The sequence below is a fragment of the Lepidochelys kempii genome, chromosome 3, assembly GCF_965140265.1.
Source record: "Lepidochelys kempii isolate rLepKem1 chromosome 3, rLepKem1.hap2, whole genome shotgun sequence".
Taxonomy (NCBI): domain Eukaryota; kingdom Metazoa; phylum Chordata; order Testudines; family Cheloniidae; genus Lepidochelys; species Lepidochelys kempii.
This window is the reverse complement of record NC_133258.1, coordinates 131,681,366-131,697,434: the sequence shown is the minus strand read 5'-3', so window position 1 is coordinate 131,697,434 and position 16,069 is coordinate 131,681,366. Positions and strand designations below refer to the sequence as shown.

Below are 16,069 nucleotides of genomic sequence, written 5' to 3'. Positions count from 1 at the left end.
CCGTGGACACCTGCAAGGGGGGAGTCTCATGCAACAGGGAGGAGGATTTTGTGAATGAGGAGGAGGAGGAGGAGAATGCGCAGCAAGCAAGCAGTGAATCCGTTCTCCCCAGCAGCCAGGACCTTTTCATCACCCTGGAGCCAATACCCTCCCAAGGCGGGATCCCCGACCCTGAAGCCGGAGAAGGCACCTCTGGTAAGTGCACATTTGTAACTACAGTACAGGGTTTAAAAGCAATAGTGTTTAATGTTTGATTTGCCCTGAAGACTTGGGATGCATTCGCGGCCAGTACAGCTACTGGAAAAGTCTGTTAACGCATCTGGGGATGGAGCGGGAATCCTCCAGGGACATCTCCATGAAGCTCTCTTGGAGGTACTCTGAAAGCCTTTGCAGAAGGTTTCTGGGGAGGGCTGCCTTATTTCGTTTACCACACCAAGTGACTCACAAGTAGTCTGGAATCATTGCAGCACAAAGCATGGCAGCGAATGGTCCTGGGTTTTGGCCGCATTCAAGCAACATTCGGTCTTTATCTTTCTGTGTTAGCCTCAGGAGAGTGATATCATTCACGGTCACCTGGTTGAAATAGGGGAATTTTTGTAAGGGAACAGTAAAAGGACTCAGTTCATACCGGGTTGTTTGCACTTGGCTAAAAGGGATCATCCCGGAGAATAGCCACGCGGCAAGGGGAGGGGTGAAGGATTCATCCCAGAGAATAGCCATGCAGTTGGGTGGGGGGAGGTGTGTGCTGCACATCCACCCGAAAAACCGAAGGCCCTCCTTTTAAATGTGAAACCCAGCTGCCATTCCTTGCTATTGGAAAGCATGGCGCTGCAGTTTGAAACCATTCCCACATGTTATGAAGGCAGAAAAAGCCAACCCCACCTACCAAAAGGCTTTCTATGGCTGCCTGGAAACCGAATTTTGTTGCCCAGCCATTTGTGATGTGTCACCAAAGTGGCTCAATATAAAAGGCAAAATGCAACCTTGTATTTAAAGCATATGTGCTGTCTGCTGTGAATTGCTTGATTCACTATGAAAGAGTCTCCCTTTTGTTCTCAGAAATGTATCCTCTTAAATTTTACTCTCCCTTTTTATCTCCCCCCAGGTGCAAATGTTTCCATGCTCCGCTTATCATCTTCATCCCTGAGGTTATCACAGATTAGAAGGCGAAAAAAACACACTCGCAATCACACGTTTTCCAAGCTCATGCAGTCCTCCCACACTGACAGGGCACAGCTGAATGCATGGAGGCATTCAGTGGCAGAGGCCAGGAAAGCATTAAGTGAGCGTGAAGAGCAGTGACAGGAGGCGATGCTGAGGCTAATGGGGGAGCAAAAGGACATGATGAACCATCTGTTCGAGCTGCAGGAAAGCCAACAAGAGCACAGACCCCCACTGCATCCATTGTATAACCACCTGCTCTCCTCTCCAAGTTCCATATCCTCCTCACCCAAATGCCCAAGAACGCAGGGCGGGAGGGCTCCGGGCACCCAGCCACTCCACGCTAGAGGATGGCCCAAGCAACAGAAGGCTGTCATTCAAACAGTTTTGACTTGCAGTGTGGCTACAATAAGCAATGTGGCCTTGTCCTTCCCTCCTCCCACACCCCAGCCCACCCGGGCTAACTTGTCAGTTATCTCACTTTTTTTAATCAATAAAGAAAGAATGCATGGTTTTAAAACAATAGTTACTTTATTTCCTTTGCCAGCTGTGACCGAAGAGGGGAAGGTGGTTGGCTTACAGGGAATTAAAATCAACAAAGGGGGCAGGTTTGCATCAAGGAGAAACACACACAACTGTCACACCGTAGCCTGGGCAGTCATGAAACTGGTTTTTAAAGCCTCTCTGATGCACAGCACTCCTAGCTGTGCTCTTCTAATCGCCCTGGTGTCTGGCTGCTCAAAATCGGCCACCAGGCAATTTGCCTAAACATCCCACCCCGCCATAAATGTCTCCCCCTTACTTTCACAGATATTATGGAGCACACAGCAAGCAGCAATAACATGTTGGTTGCACTGAGGTCTAACCTAGTCAGCAAACAGCGCCAGCGAACTTTTAAATGTCCAAAGGCACAGTCTACCACCATTCTGCACTTGTTCAGCCTATAGCTGAACTGCTCATTACTACTGTCCAGGCTGCCTGTGTACAGCTTCATGAGCCATGGGTGCAAGGGGTAGGCTGGGTCCCCAAGGATAACTATTGGCATTTCAACATCCCCAACAGTAATTTTCTGGTCTGGGAAGTAAGTCCCTTCTTACAACTGCTCGAACAGCCTGGAGTTCGTAAAGATGCGAGCGTCATGCACCTTTCCCGGCCATCCCACGTTGATGTCGGTTGTCCCTTGTGATCCACCAGTGCTTTCAGCACCATTGAGAAGTACCCCTTGTGGTTTACATACTGGGCTATGTGTTCCATCTATTACCCCTCCACAGTTAGGGAAAACCATTGCAGCAAAGCCATCCACTATGACCTGCACATTTCCCAGAGTCACTACCCTTGATTGCAGAATGTCAGTGATTGCATTGGCTACTTGGATCACAGCAGTCCCCACAGTAGACTTGCCCACTCCAAATTGATTCCCGACTGACCGGTAGCAGTCAGGTATTGCAAGCTTCCACAGGGCTATCGCCACTCACTTCTCAACTGTCAGGGCAGCTCTCATCTTGGTATTCCTGCGCTTCAGGATGGGGGAAAGCAACTCACGAAGTTCGAGGAAAGTGGCCTTATACATGCAAAAGTTTTACAGCCACTGGGAATCTTCCCATACCTGCAACACTGTGTGGTCCCACCAGTCTGTGCTTGTTTGTCAGGCCCAGATTGTCTGCCATTGCTTTCACAGAGGGAGGGAGGGAAGGGCGACTGACAACATGTACCCAAAACCATCCTCGACAATGGTTTTGTCCCATCAGGCATGGGAGCTTAACCCAGAATTCCAATGGGCAGCAGAGACTGCGGGAACTGTGGGATAGCTACCCACAGTTCACCGCTCTGTAAGTCAATGCTAGCCACGGTATTGAGGACACACTCTGCCGACTTAATGCGCTTAGTGGAGACATACACAACTGACTGTAAAAAATCGATTTCTAAAAATTGACTTCTATAAAATCGACCTAATTTCGTAGTGTAGACATACCATTATGTTTAGCAGGCAGAGGCAACTACCGTTTGTGTGTATTTGTAATCAATTAAACACTACGCCATCTTTTACTTAAGCAACATAGCCACTGTATCTGGTAACTTACTGGACGGCTTCAGGAAGGGAAGGCAGAAGACAGAGGATCTACAGAACTTAGAAGCAGCACTACTTTGTCAGTTGCATTCACTTAATCACAGATCAAATTTCCTGATTCCACTTTGAAACAGTAAGCCAGAAAGGCTGCTTATGTTGACTTGTTAGCTGTACTCGCTAAACCACTTATTTAAATAAAGACTTCTTGCTTTCAAAACCTTGTGCCCTCTATGAGTTACACACTTTCCCAACAAACATACTGAATAAATACCCAATTCTGCTAAAGGCAGAGGTTCCTACTGTTGTGGACACCCTATATTTTCCATAGATGAAAAGTACAAGAACATTTATGTACAAGATATTTGATTATGTACATGATGTACATGCACAAGGCATTATTATTATTAATTAGGTTTCAGCACAAGAGACTTTTTGAGAATCAGGGCTAACAGAGATATCAAAAGCACCCTACAAAACTAATATACACAAAGCTAGAAAAAATGTCACTCATGAATGACAAGACAGAGCCTGACAGCATGTACAAACTACTGTTTATCAAGGTCCTGCCAAAATTTCCCTCCTAAAAATGGTATGTTCTGCATGTCACACACATCACAGTGCTGTTCATCCAATCCAGCAGAATACTGGTCTGTCCACAATATAGCACAAGCAAAGCTTCAATCACCCAACAGTGAACTACTTACCAAAGGCAGACTTCCCCTGCTCCAGTTCTTGTTTCAATCTGTTGAAATCTTCTTTAATTCCCTCTAATTTTCGGACATTTCTGGCATTCAGCACCAACAGCTCATTGAGAAGTCCCTCCAGCCCTTCTCTCTCAGATGTTAATGATCTGATTTCTTCTGCAAGATCCTTAGCAGTACAGAAATTACTTCCTGCAGATTCATTTGGAGGAAGGGTAAGAGAGAAGGAAACAAACATTTGCAACATCAGTAGATTGCACAGAAAACACAGGAAATTAAGCAACTAAAGACCCAAGCAGCAGCTAAAACAACAGTATTAAAAGAGAGGAGAGTTTTGCATTCTGTTTAATTTTTCTGCTCCACTAAATACCATTACAGGAAATGTTCTTAATAACCCATTGGAACAAGATGTTCACAATTATGGTTTACCTAGATTATTTTATACAGAAAACATTCCCTCATTTTTAGTTTTTAATTATTTTTTACATTTGTGGGGAAAACCCATGTCTGATATTTAAGTTGAAGAAAATTTCACACTTGTAATTCATGGGTCATTACCTTGTAGTCCATCAGATCATCATCAGGCTTTATAATGTACCTCAATTTATAATTGCCAGATGATACAGTACATTTAAATGGGTACCATAAATCTGTTAGACTCCAAAAACATCTTTGTTGCACAACGAAAAATACCATATACCATTATTTCCTTACGGTTTTTATATATAGGACAAACTGTGTTTGTAAATGGTATGCACTTATTAAAAATAATATATCAAAAAAGAAAATGCTGAGGTTGCATGGATAAGTGCTTAAAAATCAGGATTCTCGACTTCTTTCTCTCCCTGAAACGTGTAGTTTAGGAGCCATGCAGGGTTCCTGATACTCCCATCTTATTTTGCCCTACAGTTCCTGAGTAGTGTGTGATTCCCGTTAGAGAATCAGAACTGGGAGTCAGGAGTCCTGAGTTAAATTCCCAGCTCTACCGCTGGCTTGCTTATATTATTAGTCCTTAAACTCTCTGTGCCTCGTTTTGTAAAGATCAAGATAATAGCACTTCCCTACCTCACAAGGATAATTACATTGATGACACTAGAAAGTTGTACCATTTTAACTATGTCAGTATAGTTAAAATCGCACAATCCCCCTAGTGTGGATGCAGTTATAGCAGTATAAAGGAGCTTTCTACCACTTTTGCTATTCCAGTATGGGAAGGGGAATAACCATACCAGTATAAGTAATTTTTACACAATTTAAATTGTGTTCACAGTAGGGATTTCACTGGTATAGCTATTTCGGTAAAAAAAATACACACACCCCCAACCAAAATAGTTATACTAGTAAAACATTTAAATGTAGACTAGCCCTAAGGTGGCAGAGGCCATATGAGTACCTGTAAACACAGATCTATAAAATAACCTTTAGGGGCTCTGACGTAAGCAGCAAGGGCATTCAAGGGTTACGGATGAAACACTGCTTCTAGAAATTAATGTGAAGCACATCCACTTGTGCATATATTATCCATCTACCACCTCAAAACTCAAAAGAGAATGCACAGATTATAGGTATCCCAGACCATAACAGCTCCATCTATTGTCCACATACCAAAATGCTTTATGAAATTTTTGGTTGAAAAGGACAATAAACTGCTGCCTTTACACAACAGATGATTTTCTAAGGTAAACCGTTTTGTTTTTCTTTAAGAAATATCCCAAAGCACCAATCGGCAAATTTTCAGCTTCAGACATAAGTATCGTGTATTTTTTAATTCAATCCTGTGAGTCAGAAGAACTCTCAATCTATCATTTTTTCCCTTATCATAAATGAAAGAAACCAAACAATCTTCTCTTTACTTATAACAAAATCTCCATTTCTATTGCCTAGGTTAGATCCTATTTGCCAAAATTCAACCTACGGTGAATTTTTACAAATAAATAATTATAAATAACCCCTAAGAGCAGGGTGTATAAGCGTCATCCTTCCCCTGCCCCCACCCTGAGCCACTATAAATGTTTTATAAACCTAATCTGTGATTTGCTTCCACAGGGGTGGGGGGAAATGAGGAAAAAGTTGACATATAATAATGGATGAATGGCAAATATTGAGATGCCTCTAAGGCAGCGCGGCTGACAACAAAACAATGGTCTCTCCAAAGAAAATAGAACTCATTACAAGCCTTAGTGCACAGGATCCTTAATAAAACATAAAAAAGATGATATTCTTAATTAAAATCTGGAGCCTTCTTTCTACTTCTGAAAAAAGCTAGGGAGAAGGTATGATGCTATACATGGAAGTTTTATACATGTTGAATAATTATGAATTCCCAGAGGGGAGGTTAATATCAAAACTCAGGCTATGATGAAAAGGCATCAAGTATATGCCCATAAGGTAAATCTCTCTGATGTAGATTTTCCTGACAGCAGAAATATGCCTGTGAGTCTGTGATGAAAAATCATCAAAGCATATACGGATCTGTGCACCACCTCCTGAAAGTGCCATCAGTGAACTCCTGACCGCAATCACAGTAACTAAAATAGGCACTTTCTAAATGCCACAAGAAAGTTAATTTTAAAAATAGATCTATATCCCTACCTGCCAACATTATAAAAAATGCCCTTCTGCTTTTTAGAAACCACAAGTCACTTTGGTTACTATAGAAATATCCTTTAGACACCTGTAAAAATATTTCAGTTTGTTAATATCATAAATTTGATAAAATGCCTCATTTTGATGACAAAGTAATTTTACCACCTAAACAGAGCACAATAATTCATCACTTTCCTGAATACCTGGGGTTAAATTTCTACAGCTGTACCACCGTAGACAGTGTTCTTTTGGATCTCACTGAAGATCCAGGGAATAGGCGGTCAGGCCTAATGGCTAGAATCAGGTGCCTGGAAGTGGAGCCAGGGTCAGAGTAAGGTGCCAAGCCAAGGATCAGAGCCAGAGACAGTGTCAGGGGCAGGGCATAGTAGTAGGGATCTGAAGCGAGTCAGGAAAGCGGGAACCATGAACAGACAGGAGAGTGGGACAAAGTGTTCAGCAGGGTTCAGCAGTCAGGCAAATAGGCAGGGTTCGTAGTAGCCAGGGATTCACCAAGTTGCTCAAGCAACTTCCTGTACCTCTATCTGCTTTAAATAATGCATCCCAGTCAAACGTTGGGGCTGGATATCTCCCTCGATCAGCTTTGTGGGCAGAGCCTTTGTGAGCTAGAGCTTCGCCAGCGCCCTTCTCCACTAGTTTGGGTAAGCTACTGGGTGGTGGCCATAGTCTGAGCATGGCCTAGGGACTCACAGGCCCTGGTTCAGGGCCCATGATCTTACACCCTTAACCAATAAACCCTTATTAGAATTTGTAAGGAAAACCTAGAATGCTGAAGAAAGTAGTGCTGGTTGTGCAGAAAGTGGTAGTCATTAACAAAATAATAAATAAATCTTTCAGTTGAGACCTAAACCCAAGGTTTAATGACCCCAGGTGTGGTCATTAAAGATCCCACGGCATTTCTGACAAGAATAGATATTTACTTCCAGCGCCTGGGCCAAATTTCAGTTTAGATAAGTAATCTACCTAGGCAAAATTCCCCGGCAATATGCATTAAATGTGATATTCTTCATTTTGTCCTAACTATTGTGGAGTGTTAATGAGAGCTGAAAGACTACTGAGTTCCTCATCAGCAACGACTGCATTTCTCTAGTGTGTATGTATAAATATGCACACCCACATAATATTATACCAGATGGGTGAAATTAACAGCTTCATACATTTCATGAAAACATTGGCAGGTTCATGGAATTTTACTGTGCTACTTTTAAGATGTTAAATTTTTTAATTTGAATAAATATATGAAATCAACACTCACTCATAGAATTTATTAATTCAGTAGAAAAAGTAGTATCCAACCATGTGAAAGGAAACCAGGATTATAATAAAACCTGTAATTAACTAAGTGCTCTTTGCCGAATCAATTCTGTGACTTATTACTTTCCATTACCAGGAGCATCAGATATAAAAGGATTTATCCCCAAAATCATTCATGAATTTTCCACTTTGGAACACGGACTAATCATAGTTATCAATCACTCATGACACTCTATGAATGGTCTCAGTCTCTACCCTGTGCTGATCCTGAATTATGTGACCAAACTCAGTCCCCTTCTGGGGTTTGGCTTTATTGGTAGTCAAAAAGCAACATCACAATAAACCTTCGCCTAAACTTCCTCTCTGAGTTTGGAGGTCCCTAATGTTTTCCTCTAGGACCGCCTCCCTCCTATATCCCCAATTCTCACTCCGTTGAGAGACACTCCCATTTCCCTTATATCCAGAGGTGTTTAATAAGCAGTACAGACCAAAATGAGCCATTGGAACACCAGCAGTTTTATGCAAGATTCTAACACCAGCAGGGTGGGCCAACAAAAAATCCTGCCATTCCGTTACACACCACAGTCACAACGATCTGTTTTGAGAAGCAGTGTAGTAGTGAGGAGGAAACTGAGAGCTTGGTTTGTGATCATTTAAATCCACAATGGTGTACTGGGTTTTATTTTGTGCAGTGAGACATCAATACTGCAACATGAGGCACATATAATGATTTTATATAAAGCATTACATGGTCAGTAGACAAAATGAGGGCTACTTGGTAGAAGTCTGAGAGCTCTTGCAGGATCTAACCTCAAGAGTTTGCAAAGAAATCTCACAACTTAAACCAATATAAATGACTTCAGCAATCCAGACAAAAAGGATCCCAAACATTGGTGGAGGAATAACCAGTGCAACCAGGGAAGTGCACAGGGGCTCCCCATAATTTGGGGATTAGTGCTGCTGCAGGGGTCCAGAGTGTTGCTCCAGCACCTGGAATCCCAGGTCAGAGCAATGCTCCATCATTTGGTAGATGGGGTCACAATGCAACTGAAATTTGGCCCACCCACACCTCCATAATGCCAGACAGACACATTTCTGTCTGGCCACATTTCAGTGGTGTTGTGACCCCATGTGCATGGCCACAATGCCTATCAAATTTGGCCCACCCATCAACATTCCCTTTACACTGCACACACAAAGCAGATGTTTGCAGAAGCCTCAGCAGTCTTGTTCAGAGCTGGCTTTCTGTCCACTTGAGTATGCTGGTGAAAGCACTCTGTCTTCTATCCACCCAATCTGCCTTCTCATACTTATTAAACATTACACTCAAATTTTAGAGACCCTCGTTCAGTACGGACCAGACAGGAATGGGCCATCTCCTGAATCACAAATACTTCTTGCAATATAGTCTGAGGCCTCCCATCCACACAGTGACCTTGCATTAGTCAGCTTGTGAAAACTGACAGGATCACCAGGCAATATAACATACCTGCATACGAGGGTGACCAGGTGTCCGGTTTTCGACCGGAACATCCGGTCGAAAAGGGATCCTGGCAGCTCCGGTTAGATTTGCTGACCGGGCCATTGACTGTCCAGTTGGTGGTGCCACGCAGCAGGGCTGGCAGGTTCCCTGCTAGCCTCCACACTGCGCAGCTCCTGGGAAGCAGCCGGCATATCCCCACTCTGGCTCCTATGTGTAGGGGCAGCAAGGGGGCTCCGAACGCTGCCTCCGCCCCACGCACCACCCCCACAGCTCCCATTAGCCAGGAAACACTGCCAATGGGAGCTGTGGGGGCAGCGCCTGCAGAGCTGCCTGCCTGTGCCTCCATGTAGGAGCCGGAGGCGGGGACATGCCGCTGCTTCTGGGAGCTGCTTGAGGTAAGCGCTGCCCAGAGCCTGCACCTGTGACCCCCTCCCAGGCTCCAACCCGCTGCCCCAGCTCCCGCCCTGATCCCGCTCCTGCCCTCAGAACCCCTCGATCCCAGCCCAGAGCACCCTCTTGCACCCCAAACCCTTCATCCCCACCCCAGAGCCTGCACCCCCTGCCCAGAGCCCATACATCCAGTGGTGAGCTGGAGCCGGTTCGCACCAGTTCACTAGAACCGGTTGTTAAATTTAGAAGCCCTTTTAGAACCGGTTGTTCCGCAAGGGACAACCGGTTCTAAAAGGGCTTCTAAATTTAACTAGCCAAAACTGGCGCCTTAGACGCCGACTCCACAGGTGCTCCAGCCCTGGAGCACTCAAGGGGAAAATTTCGTGGGTGCAGAGCACCCACCGGCAGCTCCCCGCCCCACCCCCAGCTCACCTCCATTCTGCCTCCACCTCCTCCCCTGAAGGCGCCGCCCCGCTCTGCTTCTCTGCCCCCCCAGGCTTCCCACGAATCAGCTGTTCGCGTAGGAAGCCGGGGCGCGCTGAGAAGCAGGCGGTGGCTTCGCACTTAGGCCCAGGGAGGTGAAGGTGAGCTGGGGCAGGGGAGCGCGAGGAGGGCTGCCCGCGCCGCAGCAGGTAACTGGGGGCGGTGGGGGCGCATAGGGGAACCGCTCCCCACCCCAGCTCACCTCTGCCACCCTCGGCCTGAGCGAGAAGCCACCGTCTGCTTCTCTGCCCCCACCCCCGGCTTCCTGCCAAACAGCTGATTCGCAGGAACCCGGGGGGGGGGGGGGGGGCCAGAGAAGCAGAGCGGGGCGGTGCATTCAGGGGCAGAGGCGGAGCGGAGGTGAGGTGAGCTGAGGCCGGGCGCGGTGCAGGGAGCTGCTGGTGGTTGCTCTGCACCCACCAAATTTTCCCTGTGGGGGCTCTGGCCCCAGAGCACCGAGGGAGTCGGCGCCTAAGGTGCCACTTTTGATGTTGTGGAAGTATAACATTGTGGAAGTATAACATTGTATAAGGGGACATGCTGGATACATTGTATATGAGAGGGCATGCCAAAACATGTTACAAAGTATCTGAGGGAGCACACATAGGGACAGTTAGCTTTTGAATGGAAGGTGTGAAGGGCAATTAGTTAAGTTAACTGGAAGCTGTTAAAGGAGATTGTTAAGGGTGGCAGGTAATTGAAGATACGTGACTGGTCTCAGGGATCTCGAAGGGTGGTGACTAAAATCTTTTTTCTTCTTTTGTCTGTAACTTCTCTGTAACTTGTTCTCCAAAAAAACTGTATAAATTAAAAGACACAAGCCCCACTCGGGGGGCTCACTTCTAAATGTATTAGCAGAGCAGCTTTGCTAATAAAACAGAGCGGTCTGATAAACTGTGAGTCTGAGTCAAACTTTGACAATGTGATCAGTGCGGAGATTGGCCACTTCCCCTGCTCCCCCCCAGCTACACTCCCCCGCCCCTAGGAGCCAGAGGGACCTGCCGGATGCTTCCTGGGAGCTGCCCCAGGTAAGCACCACCGGGACTCCCCATCTTGCCCCCCAGAAGGTCCCTCTGGCTCTTAGGGGTGGGGCGGGCACCCACTACGGTGGCCCACGAGACCCTCCTGCCCGGTTCTGGGGGCAATCAGGGGACAGGGGAGTGGGGTGGATGGGTCAGAGGTCACGGGGGGGTTGGATGGGGCAGGAGTCCCAGGGGGCGGGGGTGGGCAACGACCCCCTCGTGGGGTGAGGAGGGAACCAGTTGTTAAGATTTTGGCAGCTCATCACTGCATACATCCTCCCACACCCCAACCCCATGCCTCAGCCCAGAGCCCCCTTCCATACTCCAAACCCCTCGGCTACATCCTCCAGCCAGGAGCCCCCTCCTGCACCCCAAACCCCTCATCCCTGGTGCCACCCTAGAGCCCATACCCCCAGCCGCATCGCAACCTACTGCCTCAGCCTGGAGTCCCCTCCCACACTGAACTCCTCATTTCTGGCCCCACCTTGGAGCTCGCAGCCCCAGCCAGAGCCCTCACCCCCTCCCACACTCCAGCAAAAATGAAGGAGTGACTGAGGGTGGGGAGAGCAAGCGACAGGGTGGGAGATGAAGTGAACAGGGGGCGTGGCCTCAGTGAAGGGGCATAGCAGGGGGCAGGGCCTCAGAGGACGGGCGGGCGGGGCAAGGGTGTGAATTGAAAGTTGGGAACTCTACTGCATACTTCACAAAATGTGCCTGCCTAATGTAACACTTTACCATTGCCTGTAATTTCTAAGTACACCAGAACAGATGTCATTTGTCACAATCCAGCACCCCATTTTATTTTATATATGAGTATGCATGTGCAGAGGGAAACAGAGAAAGAGAGATCCACCTCGGTGAAGTTTCACATTTCTATACTACTATTCTAGCAACAATTGCTCCTTGTCAGTGAGACTGGTCTGGGAGTAAAATGGTCACAGCTATTTACTGATATACGTAAGGGTTTGTTAACCTTTGAAAATTAATCTGGAATAAAGTAGGATGTGAATTTAAAGTGGATTAACTACTCCAGATTATGTCCATGTGTGGTCGTGCATATTCCTGAATAAGAGTGCCTTGTTCTGGAAAAAGAGCCTCCAGCTATAGATTTAATCAGGAAATACCTCCTGACATAGACAAGCCCTAACACAAGCTATTTGGATGGGCAGGAAAAAAATCATGGGGATTTGCTGGGCCAATTCTCAGTTACAAGGACTCAGTCTTATTGATTCCCATGGCACCTATCCCATGTCCTCCCAACTTAAGACAATGCTTCCTTAAGACAATCCTTCTCCATCTGAAGAATGATCTGACAACATGGAGTTTCAGAAGCCCATCTCACACCCCTTATTGGTAGCAGTGAATGGGACTCCTCACATGGTGGTGTTCTATCTCATTTACCAATAGTGCTTTATCTGTTTCTGGATGCTTCATAGATTCCAACGCCAGAAGGGACCACTGTGATCATCTATACTGACCTTCTGCATAACACAGGCCACAGAATTTCCCCCAAAACTCTTGGAGCATATTTTAAGAAAAACATCCGATCTTGGTTTAAAAATGGTTAGTGATGTAGAATCCATCTCAAAACTTGGTAAATTGTTTCAATGGTTAATTACCCCCACTTTTAAAAATGTATGCCTTATTTCCAGTTTGAGTTTCTCTAGCTTCAACTTCCAGCCACTGGATCTTTCCCTGCTAGAGTGAAGAGTCCATTATCAAATATTTGTTCCCCACGTAGATACTTGTAGACTGTGATCAAGTCACCTCTTAACCTTCTCTTGTTAAACTAAATAGATTAAGCTCCTTGAATTGGTCACTGTAAGGCAGGTTTTCTAATCCTTTAATTATGGTTCTTCCCTGAACCCTCTCCAACTTGTCAACATCCTTCCTGAATTGTGGACACCAAAACTGGACACAGTATTCCAGGCCACATACCAGTACCAAACACAGAGGTAAAATAAGAAATTATTACTAATCTTTCCATAACTGTTGTTCTTTTAAATGTGTGGCACATGTCTAAGCCACTGTAGGTGTGTGCGCACTCCAGTACACCATTGTTGGAGAGCTTTTTTCCCCAGTGGCAATGGTACTCCTCAGGGATGCACAAGCACCCTCTGCTGCCTCACGCCTTGTGTGCAGGCATAAAGGGAGGAGCCAGCCCCAACCCCCTCAGATCCTTCCTACCTACTCATATATAAAAATAAAGAGTGGAAGGAGGACGGATCATAGAACGGACATTTGCTTAGTAACGCTTAGTAAACATTTCTACTTCTTTGACTGATTTGCACACGTCCATTCCACTGTACGTGACTCACAAGCAGTCCCAACTAGAGGTGGGTTCAGAGATATTTTTGAACAGGGACTGGTGGATTGCTCGTCCAAATTTAGCACGGTCTCTAGATTGTTGAGAGATAGCATAGTCAAAGGCAAATACATGACATGCTGACCAGGTTCCCACTTTGCAAATGTCTAATATGGGAACATTAGTGAGAAAGACCAGAGTGATTCCTTGGGACCTAGTTGAATGATCCAACACTCCATCTGGCAGCTTTATGTTAGCCAACTGGAAGGCAATTATAACTGGATATCCAAGACAATATCCTCGGAGTGGAGATAAGACTGCCCTTCATTCTGTTGATAAATGCAATGAACAACTGAGTCAAAGATCCGAAAGGTTTAGCCTGTACCAGATAAAACGCTAAAGGTCTTCTAACATCCAGAGGTGTTCAGTCCCTCCTCAACCTTACTACCATGAGGCTTTGGGAAGAAGGTCAATAAGAAGATTGCTTGGTTAATATAAAAAGTGAAAACCATGCTTCTAAGAAACCTTGAGTGAGAACAAAGGTAGACTTTGTCCACATAGAAAACCATATACAGAGGATCTGATACTAGAGTCCTTATCTCTCCCACTCTCCTGGATGATGTAATGGCTACTAAAAAAGCTACCTTCATGAAATGTGCTACAGAGAGCAGGTCACCAGAGACTCAAAGAAAGGGACCCATCAGCTTTGTTAAGACTAGATTCAAGTTCCATGGGGCACACCAACGAAAGGTGTCATTTTGGGAGAAGGGAGCTGTAAGTTTAGACCTCCAAGAGTTGCTTAGAGAAGCCACCCTGGATCAGCTGCTAGTACAACCAAGAATAATTGGTCCTTCAGTGGCTAGAAAGGCTGGGAGCAGGCAGAAGCCAAATCAAGACCCAGTGGGCTATGTAAAAATGGCTGGCTGCTTCCTTGAGGTGGCAGTTCTGGGTGAAGCTGGGACAGAGAAGGAAGGGTTTTCCCATCTTAAGCCAAAAGCCCAGCCTGGTCAGGGCCTAATTCTGATTGCACCTTTTGATTGAGCCAGCGAAATACTAATTTGTTTTATATAATGGAATTTAAAGCCCAGGCAGCCATCTTAAGTTGGATATCAATTGATTGCTGTAAAATTAAAGGGTGTTTGCGTCATGAGATGCTCCACTGGTTCAAGAGAACCGGTGACACCACCACTCCATTGCATGACTCTCAGAGGAGAAAAAAGTCTAAGATATAGGGAATCGTGGGTCATTGATTTTAACAGTGAGTTCTTCTAATATGCAACAAGCCAAGCAGCAACCAGTGGTGAGCTGGAGCTGGTTCACACCGGTTCGCTAGAACCGGTTGTTAAATTTAGAAGCCCTTTTAGAACCGGTTGTTCCGCGAGGGCTTCTAAATTTAACTGGCCAAAAGTGGCGCCTTAGGCGCCGACTCCATGGGTGCTCCAGCCCTGGAGCACCCAAGGGGAATATCTGGTGGGTGCAGAGCACCCACCGGCAGCTCCCCGCCCCAGCCCCGGCCCCAGCTCACCTCCGCTTCACCTTCGCCTCCTCTCCTATACGCACCACCCCGCTCTGCTTCTCCGCCCCCGCCCCCCGGCACTGTTCGCACGGAAAGCCGGGGTGGGCTGAGAAGCAGGCCGCGGCTTCCCGCTCAGGCCCAGGAATGTGAAGGTGAGCTGGGAAGGGGGGCGCGAGGAGGGCTGGCCACACCACAGCAGGTAACCCGGGGGAGGGTGGGGGGCGTGCAGGGGAACCGCTCCCCGCCTCAACTCACCTCTGCTACCCTTGATCTGAGCGTGAAGCCACCGCCTGCTTCTCTGCCCCCCCAGGCTTTCCGCGAATCAGCTGTTCGTGCTGTTCAACGGAGCGGGCAGAGTGGAGGTGAGGTGAGCTGGGGCTGGGTGCGGGACAGGGAGCTGCCAGTGGGTGCTCTGCACCCACCAAATTTTCCCCATGGAGGCTCCAGCCCCGGATCACCCAGGGTCGGTGCCTAAGGCGCCACTTTCGATGTGATCAGTGGGGGGAGCGGCCGCTCCCACCCCTAACTACGCTCCGCCGCCCCTAGGAGCCAGAGGGACCTGCCAGATGCTTCCTGGGAGCTGCCCCAGGTAAGCACCTCCAGAACTCCCCACCTCACCCCCCGGCAGGTGCCTCTGGCTCTTAGGGGTGGGCACCCACTACGGTGGCCCACGAGACCCTCCTGCCCGGTTCTGGGGGCAGTCAGGGGACAGGGGAGAGGGGTGGATGGGTCAGGGGTCCCGCGGGGTGGGGGTGGGCAACGACCCCCTCGTGGGGTGAGGAGGGAACCCATTGTTAAGATTTTGGCAGCTCATCACTGGCAGCAACTATTAGTTTATCATTTATATTGCATTTAGAGAAGTATGCTACCAGCTCTGCTATAGCTATGTCCAATATTGCTCAACATCTAGCAAAGGAACGATTTCTGCAAAACAGGAAAATGTGAATGGGGGGAAATAACGACACTAAGCACAAAGCACACATTCACCTTTCTTCCTCCTCTTTTTAAAACTTTTTAAAGATCAACACCTGTTGGAACAATAAGAAGAACTAAAGAGCTAACAGGTGTTCTTCCTCAGGGCA

General features: G+C 46.9%; 1 protein-coding gene across 15 annotated transcripts in view; it reads right to left on the bottom strand.

The window, feature by feature from the left end:
• The window catches only part of DISC1 (DISC1 scaffold protein), a 382,434-nt gene that overhangs the window by 162,288 nt on the left and 204,077 nt on the right, over positions 1 to 16,069 (bottom strand). For all 15 annotated transcript variants that reach the window (XR_012158151.1, XR_012158148.1, XR_012158149.1 and 12 more), the window contains one exon: positions 3,934 to 4,122. Coding sequence is in view for 10 of the 15 variants with exons in the window: in XM_073338073.1 (XP_073194174.1) it covers positions 3,934 to 4,122 (189 nt within the window). In the remaining 5 variants the exon portion in view is untranslated. The remainder of the gene's footprint in view (positions 1 to 3,933; positions 4,123 to 16,069) is intronic.